At 43.1% G+C, this 20,828-nt stretch overlaps 3 protein-coding genes across 5 annotated transcripts; all 3 read right to left on the bottom strand.

Annotated features, from left to right (window-relative positions):
* Nucleotides 1-147: 147 nt before the first annotated feature.
* On the bottom strand, nt 148-6,727 carry LOC123085666 (probable glutamyl endopeptidase, chloroplastic). 2 transcript variants are annotated; one of them, XM_044507339.1, is made up of 15 exons: nt 6,419-6,727; nt 5,450-5,657; nt 5,217-5,327; nt 5,064-5,109; nt 4,874-4,983; nt 4,296-4,799; nt 3,716-3,844; nt 3,128-3,424; nt 2,492-2,950; nt 2,238-2,303; nt 2,064-2,124; nt 1,827-1,976; nt 1,602-1,739; nt 799-1,079; nt 148-544 (listed from the first exon to the last, which is right to left on the bottom strand). In XM_044507339.1, coding segments are annotated over exons 1-15 (2,802 nt in total). In that variant the 5' UTR covers nt 6,660-6,727; the 3' UTR covers nt 148-543. The 2 variants fall into 2 exon arrangements, with proteins under 2 accessions (XP_044363274.1, XP_044363273.1); XM_044507338.1 differs by lacking the exon at nt 148-544 and having other exon boundaries at nt 795-1,079.
* Nucleotides 6,728-7,282: 555 nt separating this feature from the next.
* LOC123085667 (uncharacterized) lies at nt 7,283-10,024 on the bottom strand. Its single transcript, XM_044507340.1, has 2 exons — nt 9,806-10,024; nt 7,283-8,364 (listed from the first exon to the last, which is right to left on the bottom strand). Exons 1-2 carry the CDS (start codon nt 9,876-9,878, stop codon nt 7,613-7,615), a joined length of 825 nt encoding a protein of 274 aa, XP_044363275.1. The 5' UTR covers nt 9,879-10,024; the 3' UTR covers nt 7,283-7,612.
* A 3,301-nt stretch (nt 10,025-13,325) lies between these two features.
* LOC123081885 (probable protein phosphatase 2C 21) lies at nt 13,326-19,792 on the bottom strand. Of its 2 annotated transcripts, XM_044504399.1 has the most exons (11): nt 19,701-19,792; nt 17,688-17,805; nt 17,495-17,564; nt 16,842-16,947; nt 16,291-16,393; nt 15,705-15,824; nt 15,422-15,602; nt 15,263-15,339; nt 15,121-15,173; nt 14,154-14,208; nt 13,326-13,932 (listed from the first exon to the last, which is right to left on the bottom strand). In XM_044504399.1, exons 2-11 carry the CDS (start codon nt 17,787-17,789, stop codon nt 13,660-13,662), a joined length of 1,140 nt encoding a protein of 379 aa, XP_044360334.1. In that variant the 5' UTR covers nt 17,790-17,805; nt 19,701-19,792; the 3' UTR covers nt 13,326-13,659. The 2 variants fall into 2 exon arrangements, with proteins under 2 accessions (XP_044360334.1, XP_044360333.1); XM_044504398.1 differs by lacking the exon at nt 19,701-19,792 and having other exon boundaries at nt 17,688-17,831.
* Nucleotides 19,793-20,828: the final 1,036 nt, after the last annotated feature.

Genomic DNA, 20,828 nt, shown 5'->3' with positions numbered 1-20,828 from the left:
CCAATTTGGTGATCCGGCATTGGAGTTGCCCTTAGTGATTACGTTTCATTTGGACACGCTGCCAAGGACTTCACCGAAGAACAGTAGAATGAGCAGGACATGAACTTCACTGATTGTTTCAGTTCAGTAATCTCAAACGCCAACATATTAAGCTGTTCTCCATCATAAATTTATTTCCGCGGTCAAACAATAGAACACTGCACGCAGCGACTGTTTTGGTAATGGTACGCACTAGTCTACACCTGTACATTGTCGCTAAGTGGGTACAAAATTACAGTATCTTGGGCGTCCCCACCAACAAAATTACAGTTGAGAATTCAGCCAGGGCGCAATATCCGACAATGTGAAGCTTTCCTTAACCCCCACCAATCTATGGAACAATCACCTTCTGCGGAAATGCAGTCAAAATACAATGGCCATCCAGTCTTAAGCCTGGAAGAAGCACAGGTTCATACAAGTTCGGCAGCACATTTTATTTTCCTTTTGGCCTGTGCATGCTGTCCAGAGATGATTTTATTTCCCGTACATCTTAACAGTAGTTGATCTGAACGACACGAAAAGAATTCATCACCTTTTTTACTGAAGCATACATCGTAATAAACATACAAATGTTAACATGGACGGGATGCACACCTAACTGAGTGAGATGTTAATTCTATAATAAGCTACATAAAATAACAAGCTGCTGAAATTCATTTGTTTAAATATGATTTGGCGTCGATAAGGAAATGGATGAGATGGTGAGTAAGCAACGAAATGGATTTTAGCATCATAAGAAAAACAGCAATAAGAAGTTACCACAGAAGCGATCGTGGGATTGATGAGAATCCGTCGGAGCTTAGACCTTCAGATGCTGCTCCACCACCACTGGCTGCCAATTTTTTACTTTCTCCATCAGCTGCTGTCTCTGAATCAGCCTTGCTAGTGCCGTTTACACAGTACTTCTGCAGCCACCTGTCAGACTCCCAAAGCACGTGCATAATGCTCTCCCTGGCAGAGTACCCATGGCTTTCAAAAGGAAGTATTACCAAACGAGACTGTACACCATGACCCTTCAACGCATTGAAGAATCGGTCCGACTGTAATTGAAATATCAAGGTTAGGTGATACAAAACTATCCTCCAAATAAAACAGCTAATTAGCTATACACCAGGAAATAAACAATCGTATGAACATTAGGACAAAACATCAACCCATAACAATGCACAGATTTTGCTTCTCTCAAAAGACAGTGCATTTCAGGCAACGTTAACCCGAGTATTACTTTACTATGTAAGATGCAGGAGGTAGGTAGACAATTACATTTACGCAAAACCTGGAACAACAAATCAAATTTCTTAGGGTCTTGGTACAGTGTCTGTTTACACTATGCCTATCAATTTAGCAGCTTGGTCGATTATACAACTACTAGTGAGATTCCACATGAAAAACAAATATATTTGCAAGATAAACTATGCACACCTAAAAGAATTTGTGATTAAAAGTATTCAAACAAAAGAGGTGGGAGCAGTAGTTCAAAGTTGAACACCACTAACCCTTCTGCAAAATGACTGTTATCTTACAGTCACAGGTTAAAATTAAGTTGATGCTTAGGACTTCACCTGCATTGTCAGTGTTCCAGAATTGTTGTCTTGCTCCCCATGAATAAGTAATATTGGTCTCTTGATTTTGTTAGCCGACATGAAAGGGCTCATCTCCACATAGGTGTTAGTTGCCTCCCAAAGTGTTCTGTCCTCATTCTGCAGAACAATGCAGGCGGTTAAGAAAGACTGAAAAACTAAAACCTGCACCAGATTGGCAGTTACCCATTCAGCATTAGTGTGTACCTGAAAACCAAATGGAGTTAAGGTCCTGTTGTAAGCTCCAGAACGAGCAATTCCGCAGCAGAAAAGATGAGGAGCATGAGCTAAGAGATTTGCTGTCATGAATGCACCATACGAATGACCACCAACAGCAATTTTATCAGGATGAACCACCTATAGAAAAGTGATAGAAGATATCATACCAAACCCTTAGAAGTCATTGCCCACAAAGGCTCACAAAAAGAATTACGAAATGCTCACCCCTCTCCTGACAACTTCCTCGACGGCAGCCTCTGCACTAGTTACTAGTTGTTCCACATAACTACAAAACAATTTGCATTCACAATAGAATTAGTTCCATGGCACAAGTGTGGTATAGTTCACAATCTCGGACATATAGAAGGAAATGCAATAGGGCAGAAATAACAAAAACACCTGTCGTTCGCCTCTACATCACCTTCACCAACAATCGGAATTGTCGGACCTGAAAGAATAGCAAACCTGCAAACCAAAGTGTGTTGAGTGAGACTATGTGCCAGAAAGAAACATATTCGGAAGAAGTGCATCAAATTTTAACTTAGGCTAGATTTGGAGGTTAAGGGAGCGAATCAGGTTTTTGTCATGAGAAACAACAATAGGAAATAAATGGCATGTGTTTTTTCCTTGAATAGCAAGAAGAGAAATAATACCCTCTAGCCAACCAAAGAAGAGGAGATGTAGCACCAATCCCTGAAAACTCATTAGGGGAACCACGTACTTGTCCCGCAGCATCTTTACTTTTAAACTCACCAGGGTATGACCAAACTAAACATGGCAAAGGTCCATCTTTTGATTGATCATAACCTGGAGGTAGATACAACTTGGCTGTTAGTTGAACCCCATCTTTGCGCTGGTACCTTATCATTTCCTTATACAATGAAGCAAGCTGGGGGTATGGGTGGGGAAACTTTGTAATCTGCACTTGCTTCTTTTCCGGCCAAATTTGTAGGTAATATTGTGTATTTTCTGTTTTTGATTCTTTTGATGTAAGTATCTTTAACTGATCAAGGGGAAGGTCCCCATCAATTTTGTCTGACATCAAGGCAACAACAGTTTCAAAGTATTTTTCCTTGTCACTTTCCCATATTCGCTCTTTACTTCCAGTATTTCTGCAAAAACAAAAATAAAGGCATCAGCTGGCATCTAGAATGCATGGCACTCCCTCTAAAGAAAATATAAGAGCATTTAGATCACTACTTTAGTGATCTATAAACGCTCTTATATTTCTTTGCGGAGGGAGTACAAAACAAATGAAATCATTAATGGATATGGACAATTTGACATACATATCAAACAAGTCAAGGAATGGAACGTTTCCTTCTGGTGTGGCACCCATTCCATTCAGCAAGAGGTAAGTACTTCCATCTTGTTTATTAACTTTTGCAATAACATATGTTCCCATGGCAGTTCTTCGCAGCATTGGTGAGCCAGGATCAGAGTACACATCTTCTGAAGATCTGTCAAATAAAATGCGCGGACTGACATCTTTCTTGTCTGGAGCAACCACCCATGTTCTTGTTTTCCGAGTTTTGTACCATGATTCATACACCAAAGCAAGAGATTCATCACACCAAGAGATTCCTCTGTACCAACAGAATGAAAGCAAGAGAGAGAGTAAAGCGGGAATAATTAATTACTTGGCACACAAGATGAAAAAAAAATGATAGGACGTTGTAAAAAGAATAGCTGATTTGGATTAGGACTTCCTATGTACAATTTTATATGGATGATTTTACACCAGTACTCTATATTTGAAATTTCCTGCTAGCAGTAATGCCCTATGTCAAAGCACAAAGCTTAACCATAACATCGTGCAGTGAAACAAAGATTTCCAGTCCTACTTGAGTAGATAAATGGAAGTTCAGAGAACATACCCATATCGGAGGTCAAGTTTATGTAGGATTTCTGGTTGTTCGCCATTTATGGGCTCAGCATTTTCCATGTAAACAATGTCACGTGGTGAAACTTCAACCTTTGCATCTCCACCATCCTGTGTCTCCACCCTAAGAAAAAGAAGGATAAACTAACCCAGTTAGAACAAGGAATAAGACATAAGCACACTGACATATTATATAAACTCCCTCCATATGTCAAATAGGTGACGTTTTGGAGACTGACACGGTCTTCAAGATTGCCTTTGACCACTATTTTTTTACTATATTATATGCACAAAACACAAGAAAATTATTATATTAAGAATATACTTGGTCTACGTATTCAGAACAATATTTGGTCAATTTTAAGTTTGACTTAAGACATGTCCAATACACCACTTATTTGTGATATGGAGTATTGACAAATAAAAGATGTTCTTGACTGTCCAGACTTGCACCATAGAGCAAAGCTTGTACACAGAAGATCTAATAGTTTGAATGATTTGCATGCATCAGGTATCCAGATTCTATTTTGAAGTTTCAAACAAAAAACTAATGTTTTGGGTGCTGTTCTGCGTACCAATACAAAGTTGAAGGTTTGTCTGGCCTCCAATAGATTGAACGTTTTCCCTTGCGCACGCTGCTCGTCGCAATTGGTATGTCCTCTGCAAGGGGCAAGTCACAAAGTTCCCTAATAAACTTACCATCTGCAGTCCATAATTCAACTCTCTTTGGAAACCTTCCACAGGGTACAATATAGGAATATGGACGGTGGATAGAAGAAAGCATCAAATATTTGTCATCTGGTGATGGATCAATGGATGTGTATACAGCAGGAGGCCCCATTGGCTTCACAGTTCCATCCAAAGAGACCAACATGAGCTGTGAGGTTGCATAGTAATCAAATAAATCAGCATCATATTCATCTTTCAGAAGATCCTGGAATGTTCTCACTTGGACCACATTCTTTGTCTCATTAGACTGAATTTTTGGACCAGATGGAACTGATGGCTTCTGTGGTAGAGCTCCACGTGATACAGGGATAGTGCAGACTAACAAAGTAGAGTTATCAACCCATACAAAGCTGCAAAATAGTAGAAACAATTATTTGGAAGTAGGAATAGTAAATAGGAGGCATGGAATTATGAAGTTTATTACCTGTCAAAGATAGCATTCAAGTATATATCAGGAGATTTAAAAAGTGGCCGTGCTTCTCCAGATTCCACGTCCGCAATCCATACCCTTAGCTTGCTGATTTTGTTGTCCTCCTGTTTGGATAAGAATCTGTTATAGCTAATCAATGAGACATAACAACTATCCCTATTACAAAGCCAATCCAACCAATTACCTCTTCAACTCGAACACTGAATGATAGATTACGACCATCATGTGACCTAATTCACATTATTCAATACGTGAAGTCAAGATTGATGTAATCCAGTACAAATAAGTACCCATAAAATGATAGAAGTTACTTTGATACAAAAATCTGGAAATTTACCAGGTAACAAAATTAATCTTTGCTCCTTCAGGGTATCCATGGACCTCCTTCTCTGGGCCCAAAGTTCCATCATCCATTAGCTTATGGATACCTATTCCAGTGTAGGAAGACCTACAAATTAGGTTAATCAGATTTCCAATGATGGCATGATGTAAAGCGTAATAATGAACTTGTTAAAAAGTGAAACGGAATAATACGACAGAAATTTCGGGGAAAGCATGAACAGTACGTACATTCGACTTCTAGTATTAGAATGGCCATCAATCCTCACACCAGCAAGTTTCTCCTCAGGCTTTGCGAGATCAGATAGTGGTGGAAGCGCTCGACGTTTGAGAAATAGAATCTTGTCTTTGCTTGGTGAGAACGACAAAACAGGAAGTGGTGGTGCATCAACAATGTCCTGTATTTCTTTGGGGGGAAGGCGGTAGCCCAGTGAAAGATCTGCATGATACGCAAATACGTTTACTGTTCACTGTACCACTAGTCTGCATTATACTTTCTGACAGTTAAACCCAGGACAAGGGCAGCTCAAACAGCACTTTATGCAGAGATCTTCACAGTGCACACAAAAATACAGCTCCATTCAAAGAAACCATTTACACCCCACCCACCCATCCCTAAGAATCATGTTTGTGTATCAACACCAGTAATTAGGCAATGCCCCAGAACCCATACATTTACATTTAACTCCTAGAAGTAAAGCTGCTAAATTATTTCCTTGAAAAGCAAAAGCACCACTATCATAAACCTGTTGAAACAGTTCTAGGGTTATATGCATTCCTCGTGTAAGCAGAACAAGAGAACTTGAGACATCAAACCACATGCTCTCTTAAAGAGTCTCTTACTAAGCTAAACACAGCATGATAAGGAGCAAAGGTCAGGCTGATCCATCTAGTCTAGCTTTAACAGTCGTATGACGAGCAAGCCGAATCATGATAACTGAAGTGAGCTAGAGAGGGCATGTGATGTGATCTCTACCAGAACAAGTCGGATTAATCTAAATTATACACTACCAACCCATAAAGAGCAATCCAGTATCCAGATCATAACTGAAGACAACTAGTACTAGTATGTTTCCAGGAACCGATCCAAGAGCAGAGCTCCAATCTCTCCCCCGCCAAAGCAGCCCAATCCACTAAACGACGCGAAGTAACAATCGAAATCAACCAAGTGTCCAAGAAGAAAAGGCAAGCAGCACCGACCGTCGTCTTCCTGGCCCAATCCCGACGCATCCGCCGCCGCCGGCTGATTGGACTCCCCGGAGGCTGCGGCGGCGGCGATGTGGGACATCCTGGAGGCGGCGGAGCTCATGGCGGCCCGGCGAGGCAGGCGGAGCGGCCGCGGAAGAGTAGAGGAGCGAAGGGGAGCGCGCAGAGGCGCGAGCGGGAGCGGGAGCAGGGCGAGTCGGAGGCAAGCCCTGTGGAGGATGGAAAGGGCGGACATGATTTCTCGGCCTCCCTCCCTGCTTCTTCTATACAAGTACACGTAGTAGATAGCATAGAATAGTGCAGGACGGATGGTGGGATACCTTTTCTTTGGTGGACAAAAGGATATTTTGGCCCCTTTTGAAAAATGCTTCAACCTAAAAAGATCTCTTAAATATAAAAATGTTCAATACATTTTTCAAACACACAGAACTAGTATAGTACGATTTGGGTTGATTTTTTTTTTGCGAGAAAACTTCTGACCTGTTCATCATCCGTCGTGGCAGTACAAAAAACACTAGAAACAACAAAGTACATCCAGGTCCAACCATCACTAACTGGAATCTGCTCCGACTTTACTCGGAATGGAGTCATGCTATCGACATTTCACGAAACTTTTCCGGAAGTTTATGCGGCGATGTCGGGTTGCTTGCGGCATGAGCTGACCAAACGGTGACACTGGACAAATGATTGGTTCCGGGATTCCAGTTTATCTTTTCCTGATCACGACGACTATAGACTCCCCTTTGATATTGATAGTAGAGATAAGTTAACGAGGTGTGAAGCAAACTGCAAATAAATTGTGCAACAAGTCAAAAAAAAAAAAGAGTAGAAAGGAGCTAATCCTGAAGATATTCTTGCTAAATGAAGGGGCATCTGCCCAACTATGTTAAATTAAATTATAAACGAACTGACAGACACGTATACAGCAAATTCACTCTAGAGACCTGTGTTCCCCAAGTATGCTACAAGATACTCCAGATGTGTTCTTTGTTCATGTTTAGCTCTTTAGACCATGCAGCCAGAGCCGTGGTTGCATGCAAACGTTTCTATTATACACAATGGCCATACAAGAATCACAGAGAAGAATCACTTCCCCATCTAGACATGCAAAAACAAGTTCAGTACAAGTGCTGCTTGCTGGCCTGCTACCATCCCGGTGTAAGTCGGCTGATATCCAAGCTTGCAGTTTCAGAACAAGCTGAAACCCCCCGAATCCTCCTCCGCCTGCGCCTCTTCTGGCGTCTCACTGTATGTTGGCTCATATCCTTCGCGACTTCTGTAGTTATCTGCATACTCTGAGCCCTCTTCTGATACGTAAGACGAACTTCTGTAGTTATCTGCATACTCTGAGCCCTCTTCTGCTGCGTAAGATGATGATCGATACTCCTCTGGACGGACAAACTCAAGCATGTAGTTCAACCCGTTGATGACATCATAGACCATCAGTCCGATTCTTCCCCCAACCCAGCTGCCTAGCTGGCTTCCAACGAGATAGCCAAGCTTTCCCAGCCTCTCCTCGCCATGGAAACCACCCGCATAGGTTCCGAATAAGGTGCCCATGCCCCGGAGGAAACCTTCTGTCATGCTTCCGCCAAAGTACATTGCCTCGAAGAAGTCCCAGCCACAGGAAATTATCGGCCCCAATATCCTCTTCGCTTGACGAGCGGCCACCTTCGTCGCTTTTGCCCCGATCTTCTGAGCTTGCTTGGCTGCCTCAGCAGGACTCAAGCCTTCTGTCAAAGCATCAGCCAACGCTTTCTCAAGGGCTCGCTGCCGCACGGTTTCTATGTGTGCGCTTCGCAGGTTGTTCACATACAGCTTCACCCCCTCCTTCCCTGCGCATGCAAGGCTGCCCGACCCCATATCGAAACAGTTCATGAATGTGAACTGCCCACTCTTTGATGCAGCCTCCTTTCCGACAAGTTCCCTGCACTTCTCAGCTGCAAATTGCAAATTTTGATTAAGCTTAATTTACAAAGACATACATCCGGCTTACTTCTCCAAAATGAAATCATCAGATACTATCTAGGAGAAAATTTGGATGTCAAGAGCAATATCAATTCAATAGCATACCATGTTAAACTATCAATGTGCCTTATAATTCTTACAATACGGCCATTTTCTACAAGATCATGGCTTGCCCATATGTCAACTTAGCAACAGGGCAAGAGTTACCTTTCCAAAAGAATGTAAGACTCATAGATCCAGTGATTGAAAATTTAGTATGGAGATCTTTTATTTGTTAATTCTGAGAGGAAGACATCAGCATGAGCACATAGCAAAAACGCTAGTAGCCACACAAGATATATCAGCAGGAAAACTGGATGTCCACAGTACATGGTCATCCAAATCCCTGATACAATCCTTAGCTGCAAGTAAATGCACTACTTGTTACACTATTGTGGGATGAAATCAAATCAACATCACAGTTATCAAATGAAAGCAAAATAAAAGATGCTACTCCTGAGCTCCTTCACCAGCGCACAACTCTCCGACAGGTCCAGAGCATTGCTAGTCACAACATTTTTTAGCACAAGGGAATCGGTCTCCAGGGTGACTTTATCCATCCCATCGAAGAAACTTACATGATGAATTGCATCCATGGCTTCAGCCACCAATGCACTCCAAACATTTGCCAAGCCCCCAGTATGCGGGAATTTTCGAGTAAGCGAAACATGTGGGTAAATTGTGCATGTGAACACTCATGGTACCAGACAGAATCACTGTCCCAGTTAAATACAACGATATAACTGACAAAAAAATTGCTACTCCAAGTTCTTCGTCATAACAGTACGCGAGCATGCACCGCTGCCTTCAAGCCCTGAGACAGACAGACTGTTTGTTCATATATATAAAGTGTTTTCATGAATCAATCAGTATGAACTACCAACCATGCTAGACAGTGTTCAGTTGTTCTTATTTTTTGTTCAACTTAACCTTATGAGCAGAGGCTAATCACCATCTTATAAGCAGTTAAGCAATCAATCCTTAACAAGTTAGTACCGACTTCACTCGAAATCTATGGCTTTCTGAATTAAGGCACTCACACTTCAAATTCCACCGCCCACATCAACCCAGACCTACGAAGTATACCTCCAATTGACCGAGTCATTCGCTCTTCGTAGCAATTACCGTCGTCTAGAAACCCAAGATCAGACGCATCCCACTCGAAACCAGCCAAATGCGCACCCACTTCTTCTTCACTAGGAAACAACCCCCACCACCCAAAATCGCCGAATCAAAGGCCGAAAGGCGCCATAAACTACACGCGCAAGCGCGCGCAGTGATCCGCCGCTCTACGAAGAAGTATTCACCTGCTCGCTCGACGAACTGGTTAACAGTAATTGAAAAAAAAAACGGAGGGCGGATCGGGGAGCATGCCTGTCATGCTGAGGGCGAGCACGCCGGCGACGAAGAGCAGAAGCTGGACGCGCCGCTTCTGGATGTCGAGCATCTTCGCGGCCTCCCACGCTCGGCTCGGCGGGCAGCAGACCAAGGATCTCTCCTCTCGTGGGAGGAGGAGGAGGAGGAAGTGGGGAAGAAACGAATAATAACGAGAGAAAAGAATGGCAGGTTCCTTGGGAAGAAAAGAGAGAGAGAAAAAAGAACGGCCGCAGGGGGTCCATTCGCCGCTGCCGCGTGGCGATACGCGTTACCCGGACACGGCGTTGGGTGGGTCCTCACGCCATGGGCCCAGTCGCCCGACTTGTTTGAATGGAATTCACAAAACTCTAGGTAGGTCGTCTAAATTGTACTAAAGCTGCGTCAATGAATTTGAATTGACCGGAGTAGCAAAAAAATTATTTTGAGCTCGTATTTCAAAAGCCACTGTGTCAAAGACTTCTTTAAAATAACATGATTAGCAAAGTATTGAAATCTTTTATCTCCATCTGAACTTTTTGACACTACTCACACTTTTAAAACGACTTTACTTTTTATCTTATTTTGGTTTGTCACCGGCAAGTGAGCATAGTATAGATTAAATTAGGCCAATTATTAGGGCATAGTCAATGCATAGTCTTATGGTGATGCCCCACGTGTCATGTAGGATAAGATGTCAGAAAAAGTAGGTTTGGATAGGGAAGCAGAATCCTCCACAAGAGACATGTGCTTGAGAGAAAAAGTGTGATCGAATGTAAAAAGCTAAGAAAGTTGAAATAAAAAATAGAGATGCATAGTATCATATATAACACTATGCTCCCTAGTTTTAAAAGTCAACATTCAATTGAGGTCTTCAATTAAAATTGGATCACTCAATTTTGATCGAGTCAACAATTTCTAACACTCTCTCGTTCAATGCTTTTATACTATATACTATAACACTATTCTCCCTAGTTTTAAACAGTCAACATTCAACTGAGGTCTTTAATTGAAGGGTCAGCCGATTTTGAGCGAGTCGATAATTTCTCAACACTCTCATTTCAATTTTTGTATATTCTCTGTGACACTAGACTCCCTAATTTTGAAGAGCCAACATTAAATTGAGGTCTCCAATTTGACCCAATTTTGACAGTCAACAATTTGTCAACACTCTTTCATTCAATTCTTTTATACTATACACTATGCTTCCTAATTTCGAAGGCCACACAAATAGTTGAAGTCTACAATTTACAATTGGATAACTTGATTTTGATCGGGTTAACAATTTCTCAAGGAGCTTTTTCATTCAATTCTTTAAATTCACTATGTCCCCTGATTTTGAAATTCTTTCATTCAATTGAGGTATTAAATTTTGAATTTGGTTTATGAATTTGACCATGCCAACAACCTCCCAAATCAATAAGTAACAATAGGCGTACAAAAACATATCAATTCTGCGCACCCTTTCACCACCTTAAAAGAAGTGCCATCATGTGAGAGTGTAACACCAATATAGTACATTCTGCCGTCGATGTAGAAATTCCCTCACGTAAATATAGGTTAGTTAGCGGATAACACATAATCACACCACGAAAGGCCATCAAAATCACCACACTACATCGTCTCCCCCACCCGGCAAACTAAATATTCCATTAGTTCAAAATATAAGGGTTTCAATTTTTTGGAAAGTTGAATTCTAAGAAAGTTACCAAGTTTAGAGTGAAAAATATCGATATCCACAATATTAAACAAGAAAGTATGGAAATTCATTTCATGATGAATCTAATCATATCGATTTGATATATTTTCTACAAATTTGATCAAAGGTAAAAGGTTTGACTTTTTTAAAAAATAATACAATTTATATTTTGAAACAGAGTGGGTATTCTTTTAAGAAATATAAAAAGCGCAGCAAAGCGCCCCAATTCTTCTAGTATGTATTAAAGTTTCTATTTTCTATTTCTTAATGAGCCCCACTAGTAGTAGCTTATGTTGGAGAGAAATAAATCAATGTAGTTGCCTCAAGCTACTTTTTCTCATGAGACATCTATATCCATATGTCACCATTGTACATGCTCTTAGTCATCCAACTTAGCAATTGTGACAATGAGGGCTTCCAATTCCCCAGTTGAAGGTACTGAATTCGAATAGGTTAACCTTAGGAGAAAGAAAAGTATGATTGTATGTTCTGCCCTCTTAACGGAAAAGCAAAAAAAAAAATGTGATGGCTTTGAGTAGATGATGGACATATGTAGCAAAGAGGCGGCTAGGGGAGCTTTGTGGGCCCACAGCGCACCTAGGGTCTAGGGCGTGTGGCCAAGGAGTGTGGGGCCCACAGCCCACCCGAGCCATATTCTAGCTCATGGGTATTTTCCCTCACAAAACCTTCATTTTTTTCGGCTCTGACAGCTTTCTGGCCCCCTTCAATGCAATCTTGCAAGAAGATAAAGATGAAATAGCCCCGTGAACATACATGGTAGATGAGCCTTCAACTTATTAAAATATGATGCAAAATGCACATATCAACACATCCATATTCGTGAAGCCACTCATCGAAGAGAACGGGATAGGTGGTGTGGCGGGCGGCCCAGGCTTCCCTAGCTATGAGTCCATAACACGATGTTGGCTCGACAACAGGTGGGATTCCACAAGCCTGGAGGACGGGCCCCTCAACCTTTGACTTCGACGAGGCCATCATGTTGGTGTCCGCCTCCTCCTCCTTGATGACACCAGCCATGTCATGAGCTTCGAGGTCAGCCGTATCTCGTTGGCACAGTAGCTCCTCAAATGGAGCCCAACAGAACCACGTGATTCCCTATGCCCGAGGAGGGTGGTGAGATGGCGGCATAGGAAAAGGCCGAGGGCAAATCTAGGGGGGGGGGGGGGTAGAAGGAAAGGAGTGTCTATACATGCCTTGGTGGCAGTTGTTTCATAGCCGCTAGCAATGTGCAGTTAGAATAGGCCTTGTGTGTCAAGACATCTCGGTAGAAAACGGTGCATGCAACGAGAAAAATGGCCGGCAACAACGGTGGGCACGTTGGACACATGATGGGCGCTATTAGTGGGCGGGAAACACGACTGCTAGACTGGTACAAGCAACTTTATCATTGGTAGAGAGAGAAAGAAGCCCTCAAAGTTTACTCCCGCCACCTCGGTTTGTGTTTGGATTTTGGACTGCACCCAAAAACAGCGTCCCAACCTTTAAATATGGAGTCTACAATCCAGTTTCTGAATGAACTCCATAATTTTTAGAGATAGACATGGGTATAGAGATTCTGTTAGGATGAGTTTTCTCACCTCTATCCTCCACAATGACAGTTATTATGAAGAGAAGGAGTGTATGGCGAATATGGCAGAGCTCTAAGGAAACTCGTGCTTGTCGTTGAATTCCTTCCGTTTGATGCAATGCAGGCTGCTGCCACTCTCATCTAAAGCTAACTGAGATCACAGTCTAATGCCCATTAATAACACTTGCATTATATACTTGATGATTCCAACTCAAAAATATATATACTTGATGATCCAAAAAGCACACCAGACAAGAAAACATAGAGAGCATAATACTGCATTGCGTAGAGGAATTATCATCAAGGCAGTAAACATCCATAGTTATACTACCCCATCAAGCATCTTTGATATCCAAGACAAGATGTGAAGAAGAAGAAAACAGAGTGCGTGAATCCAAGTGGCTCTCAAGCAAAATCTCCAGCGAAACTACAATGCAACGTATAGTAAGTAACAGCAACTGCTCAGACCCTAAGACACGAATTCTGTCTCCGACAAAGAGCAAAAATAGCACTGTAAACCATCCCAGCTCAGTATCACCTTTCACTTCTTGATCAAAAATTCAAAACTGTAAGTGCACAGCTCACCCATCAGTCCTGGCCGGCCTCAAACATATCCAAGCGGCCGAAGCATCCTATGCAGCCGTTGACAGAGCCGTCGTCGTCCTCATTTCCGTTGCTGGGCTGCCCCACTTCGATGCTGACCTCGATTTCGTCAGCCCTGGCTTCAGCAGTAGCAGTGGGGTTGGCGCGGGCGCCCGCCTTGAACTGAACCACTATCACGCTCATATTGTCACTCATTCTCCGGCGGCCCAGGCATGAATCAAGAAGTCTCTCACAAATGGCACGCAGATCTATCTCCCCCTGCGTTCATCACACCATATGTCAATCCAACAGGAACAACAATTCCATCTGCAAATGGAAACCAGCCCATGCATACAACCACCGAATGTTACTATGTGGAGTCATTCCTTCAACAACGTTATGCTAACCGATAAAATTTCTTTCATCCGGTAGGATGTTTCTTTTAAATGTACTGTTAGCCTCATTGACAAGCAGAAAAAAGTTGAGGAAATAAGACTCACGGATTGCAAACGCTGCCTTACAAAATCAACCGCCTCTTGACTTGACTTGACATCCCTGGAGAAGAAGAAAAACAAGAGATGTGTAATTTTGTTATGGTAATATATAAACGAAATTACTCCCTCCGTTCCTAAATATAAGTCTTTTTAGACATTTCAAATGGACTACAACATATGGATGTAGGTAGACATATTTTAGAGTGAAGATTCACTCATTTTGCTCCGTATGTAGTCACTTGTTGGAATCTCTAGAAAGACTTATATTTGGGAATGGAGGGAGTATATTACTATGAAACATGAGAACAAAGATCTGTCTCTATGGGTACTAGCAGATTGTGGTGACTACTCTCTTATTAGTTTTAGCATCCATCCACGTGGACGGAAAACATGGCACAACTCCTATATTGGAACAAAATAAATGCTTCATCAAGCACTAAGGTTGTTAAGAAGAGCAATCAAACATGCTACTCCCTCCGTCCGAAAAAGCTTGTCCCTCAAATGAATGTATTTAGTCCCAAGTTAGTGCTAGATACATCCATTTGAGACACAAGGTTGGGACAAGTTTTTTCGGACGGAGGAAGTACCATTTCCAAATAGCAAATCAACATGATGGAACCATCAAATTTAATTCATCTATGCACTACAAAGCAATAATTAACCCAGGAATTGACAGATGTTGCCCTTTCAGTAACTTGAACTCAGAAAAGAACTTAATAGCCCCCGGTTCGAGAAATTGGGAACTGAATTACACATGGTGATGAAGTGGCTCAAACTCAGACCATTGTAGTACAGTGCGGATCAAACTTAACTGAACCAAAATGTAAAAAACGCGAGTGATAAATAATACTGGCCTAAGATGAAACAAGCATGTAAGGTAACTGGAGTGACTTTACTATGTATCAAGTATTTCATTTAGAATCAAGTCATCACAATGAAACAGTCTTTCGTGTTATTTTTAGCTCAGACTTACCAGATACCGTCACTTGCTATAATAAGAAATTCAGTATCATCAGTTATGTCCACCTAGAAAAATATATGGTGTTATTTCCATCAAAACACACTCATCAGAAACAAATTTACACTGAGCTAACGCAACATAGTTACAAACTTACAGTGTGAATGTCCGGACTACTTGTCACAATTTGTTCTGCAGGAGACAAAGTTTTGTTCTGCTTGAATTGAAAATCACCTGACATGCAAGTAGTCAAAATGCCCATCAGCAATGAATAGATTGTATCCAACAATGAAAGGAAATTAGATAAATACCATACCAATCGCTCTGGATATGGCTAATTTCCCCCCGATGCGATGGATGCCCAAGTCCACACTAACTAGTCGTCCTGTGATATCTCTCTGGGGGTTCTCATCCCTGGTTACTTGCCCTCCTGCCCTTTCAATTCTCTCCCTTTCCTGTTGGAGGTCTGGCTTGTGATCGGTGGATAGATCATTTGCCTTCCGATAAAATGCATATAAGAATTGTCAGGCACTACCTGGACACATTCATTATGACAGGATGCCCCACTCAGAAATTTGACAAGAAAGTAGTCACTATACCTGACCATTCCTTGAGAGTACACAACGGGAATCACCAATATTTCCAACAATAATCTGGTTACCTCTAATGAGAGCCACACATGCTGTGGTTCCTTCCTGTTGGGGGGGAACATAACGTTCCTGCAAAACAAATTCCAAACTGAGTAATACTACGGAAAATAATATTCCAAAATCATATGGGAAACAGACTATTAAGAAACAAAAGTAAGTAACACCACCAGGGAAGGAATTTGCCCATGTGCCCTTCGATAAAAGAAGCAAACGGTGTAATAAACAAATGATCAACTCAAACACACCTCAATTTTGGCAGTATGGTAACTACTAAGGTGCAATGAGAAACATAAAGGAACGTCTGCCTTCCAATTTGGTAAACCAGACACTTGATGGAACACAAATTGGAATTATGAGTTAAATATATCAGTACCAACTCCAAAGCACATCGGGTAAACGTACAGTAGATCCTCCTTATCATACCCATCGATCCCTTCCAATTCCATATACACATAATAATATGAAGCATTATCCGAGAGATAAATTTTGTTTAATTTCTTCGACAGTTAAATGCTTAAAGAACATTCAGTGTTACCTCACAAAGAGCAGCCCTGAGCAAGTTTTTCAAAGTTCTACTACCAGGAGGATGAGCTGGCTCCCTTTTCCATTCATCCGATCGTTTCAACTTCTTATCAATTCTGCAACATGTGACAATAAGTGAACTTATGTAGCAATTGTAACTATGGAGGCATGAAACAATTATGTATTCCATATCCAAACATGCGACAATAAGTGAACTTAGGTAGCAATTGCAACTATGGAAGGAATGGGTATAACATTGGTCCTTTCTCGAACACTGTAGCATTGGCCCTTTTGCCTTCCAATATTGAACAAGAAGTGCATATATATGAGTGAAGATTATGTGAACATGTCTAGAGGCACTTAACGCTTGTTTTTTTGTGGGGGCCACAGTTGGTCATATTTTTAATGAAATTTTACAGGTGACTGTTATAGCTAAATTCAGAATTTTTGAAAAACTGCATGCCTGTGCCGATATTGTATGCGCCTGCACACACATGTTCCATATGTCACTTTCTTCTGTACTTATATATGTAGAGTACATGATTTAATCATCTAGAAAATAACCTGAAATACACATGCTCCAGTGCGGTACGCAGATTGTTGCCATAGTCTGGTTCCCTGGTGAGCTCAATATGAAATTGCCTTGAACAATACAATGCTACATCAGCTCCTGAAACAGAAACAAATAACTCTGCATGACCATCTTATATAACAGAAAACTAAGGCTGAATCAACCATATTCCTATACAAGGTCATATATCAAAACAGTGCAAAGACAAACACTAGCTGAAATATCCCTTCAATATGTGTACTACTGTAAAAAAGCACACTGAACTACTGAACATATTCCTAACATAATCCTCTCCTCTCCTAAAAAAAATAAGATCGAATAAATGTTTGGCCCCTCATTGTTTATATATCAGCTCAGACCCGATTGCAAAACTTGGTCATGCATGTTGAACTGAAGCATCATTGCGCAGTTGTTTCATCATGATTGTACAAGATTTTGACAGCCAAAATTTGCGACAAATAGTAAACGTACAAAGCATGCACATATATAGTGTAATACACAGATGCACATGATGTGTACCTTGGATTACTATGAATTATATGATGTTATGATAAGACTTCCTTTAAATAGTGCATGCAATGGTCAGTTATGCTAACAGCACAAAATTTTAGAATATGTTCTAACAGTATCAGAACGAAGATCAAACCTCCATGGCCATCATAAACACCAAAGAATGATGTGGAACTGTAACCATCTAGATCTAGGACAGCTGTGAGCTGCAAATAAGAAGGGTCCGGATCAAATTCAGTATTTCACCACAATAGCAAAGCAAAATTGATTATATACATTTGCAGAATTATCATCTCAACAATTTTACAAAGTACTGCAATATTACTCACGGCATCTTCCATTTCATCACGAAATCCTTTCATAGATGACGTAGCATACTTGATTCTGTCATTCTCTTCTCCAGCAGAACACTTGGTTGTTGCATCACCCATTGCTGGGTTTGCTTTCCTGAAAGATTTCAGTATAAACACCATAGCCTAGAAATCCTTACCAGCAAAAACTAGCATGTAAACTGAATGTACTGTCACTGCATTGCAGAACGCATATATATATAGCAGCAAACTTGATAGAAAAACAGCTAAATAACTCCCATCATGTTACTGCATGTGAACTGGAACTACACTGGCACACTGCAGAATGGAAAACATATCTATGCCGCTATTTGAATATATTATAGATTTTTCAATTGCAGGTTGGCAGGTTGGTAACTAATGCTTGGATTAAGGGCCCCTGGGTGCATAAGGTATGCTTATATAATCAGAAAATTACATTACTCAGGTGCACAAACACAATGCAGATCAAAACGGAATCAAGGCTTTGCCATCAACAGCATACATATCAAAATAACTCACGTCAGCACACTCATTCATAACAAGGAAGAACTTATAGATCTCAAGGTTGCAGTGCACGTTAGCACCACCAAGGAAGTACAGACAAGCTCAATTTCTGAGGAACTTGGAGGATGCGCGAGATACTACACGGGGATGGATTGAGAACAATAATTAATTAGCACTCCAGAGAGCGGAAGGACGAAGAGGGCGCTGTTTTTGTTTTCCAAGCGAAAATCCACACGCTGTGAAGGGACAAGAAAACGCACATGCAGCAAGAGCGAGTTCTGGACACCAGAATCGTCAGAGTTGCCGATAGCAAGAGGGATAAGGACGATGGGAAGATCAAGAGTTGAAGAGTATCCAGTTCGGATGGAGAAGGGAACAGGAATAGAGATGAGCGTGGTGCTCGTGAGACTCCTCCTCACAACATAAAACCACCATCAGCCGCCAGAGTAACAAGAGAAGAGCAGAAGCAACCATACAAGATGCAGAAGAGAGCGAACGGAGATCAACGATGGGGTTCCCCCAGAAATCGCCACCAAATGCAAGAGCAAGAGCAGCGTCGACAGCAAAAACGAACAAAATAGGACCGAAGAGGCGAAGAGAAATCACCACGGGGTCTCGGTGCTCCTCGTCCTCCTCCATGTCCAGGAAAATAAGCACCAAATGCAAGAGCAAAAGCAGCAGAGGCAGCAGCCAAAACGTAAACAGGACCGAAGAGGCGAACAGAAATCACCATGGAGTCTCGGTGTTGTTCGTCCTCCTCCAGGAAAATAAGCACCAAATGCAAGAGCAAAAGCAGCAGAGGCAGCAACCAAAACGTAAACAGGACCGAAGAGGCGAACAGAAATCACCATGGAGTCTCGGTGTTGTTCGTCCTCCTCCAGGAAAATAAGCACCAAATGCAAGAGCAAAAGCAGCAGAGGCAGCAACCAAAACGTAAACAGGACCGAAGAGGCGAACAGAAATCACCATGGAGTCTTGGTGTTGTTCGTCCTCCTCCAGGAAAATAAGCACCAAATGCAAGAGCAAAAGCAGCAGAGGCAGCAACCAAAACGTAAACAGGACCGAAGAGGCGAACAGAAATCACCATGGAGTCTCGGTGTTGTTCGTCCTCCTCCAGGAAAATTACCACCGAATGCAAGAGCAAAAGCAGCGGCGGCAGCGACAAAAACGAACCACGCAGGATCGAACAGGCGAACAGAAATCGCCACGGAATCTCGGCGCTGTGTGGCCTCCTCCTCCGAGAAAATCAGTGACCAGCTTGAAAAAAGCCGACGCAATGCAAGGAACACGAGACGGGAGCAGGCCCGAAGCAAAATCCGCACGCACGAAAAAAGATGCCTCGACTCTGAAGATTCAAGAAGCGCAACCTTCTGCTCGATCAGCAGCGCCCAAACCGAAACGAGAAGGACGGAGGACAGAAACCCCACCACCGCCGCCGCATGATGCGACGAAGCAAGAACAGAGCAGAGGCGGTGGCGAGGGGAGGAGGGAGAAGAAGAATCTTACCCTGCGGCTGCGGGGGTTTGGGTTTCTGGGGTTTAGGTTGGACGCGGACGAAACCAGAGAGGGGATGGGGAGGGAGGGGAGGGGAAATGCAGGTTGATCGCCTCACCTTTCCTTCCTTCCTTCGCTCCGGAGGATCAAAAGCGGGGCGGTTGTGCAGCAGAGCAGAGCAGAGTTTGCAGGCGGGCGCAGGCGCAGCAAATAAAGCACCCGCGGCCTCCGTCGTCTCCTTTCCTTTCCTTCCCTTCGCCCCCGTCGCGCGCGTGCGAGCGTCCTGAGCCGTTGGATCGCCGCCAGTGCCAGCTGTGGCCGATCCAACGGCCCGGGCGCGTGCCACCGGGCCCGCTCGACGAGCCACAGCGGGTGGGGCCCACGCGCGCCGCGCGCGCACCTGCCCTGTTGCCGTGCGGAGTACGGCGCGCGTGGAGGAAGTGCTCCTGCCTCCGCCGCCGCCGTTCCGCCATGCGCCCCTCGCCGCCGGCCAGCGACGGCGCGCTTCCTCCGTTGGTCGGTGGCCGCCGGCCGCCGCGCTCCGTGGAATGCCCGACAGGCGGAGGCCAGAAGAGCTGAGCTACATCGGCCTCCGCGGATCCTGGCGCTTGCCGTCGCCGCTGGTTGATGCCACTCCTTTGCCCTCTGCTCCGGCGCGGCGGGTATCCCGCCCGCGTACGCAGTAGCCTCCTGGGGTGGACTCCCGCTCGCGGCGCTCCCCCTCCTCGTCCGCCGGAACCCCCGAGCACCGCGTGGCTCGCCGGAGAAGTCGAGCAGTCACGGGGCTCGTTTCTGACGGCGGTTTTTTTTTTTAGCATCTGTAACCTTTATTAAATCTGGATGTTCATAGGGATACAGATGATGTCGGGCGTATTTAGAAGCCACAGGTGGCGCCCGGGAGACAAAAAAGCCGCAGCTTTTGCAAGAGCGTGCGCTTCGAAATTATGCTTCCTATTCTCATGAATAAAATGGATAGTAGGAAAAAAACTAGCCCTATGGTTTATCTCACTCAAAACTGAGGCAAACTGGCAGGGGACATCTGAGCCTATCATGGAAATAACAACAGCACAATCCAAGGCCACGCATATAGAGTTGAGGTTGAGATCCATCGCCAAAGCAAGGGCTTCATTGCATGATTGT

The sequence above is a fragment of the Triticum aestivum genome, chromosome 4A, assembly GCF_018294505.1.
Source record: "Triticum aestivum cultivar Chinese Spring chromosome 4A, IWGSC CS RefSeq v2.1, whole genome shotgun sequence".
In the NCBI taxonomy this organism is placed as follows: domain Eukaryota; kingdom Viridiplantae; phylum Streptophyta; class Magnoliopsida; order Poales; family Poaceae; genus Triticum; species Triticum aestivum.
Note: the sequence above shows the minus strand (reverse complement) of the source record. Positions and strands in the feature narration are given on the sequence as shown.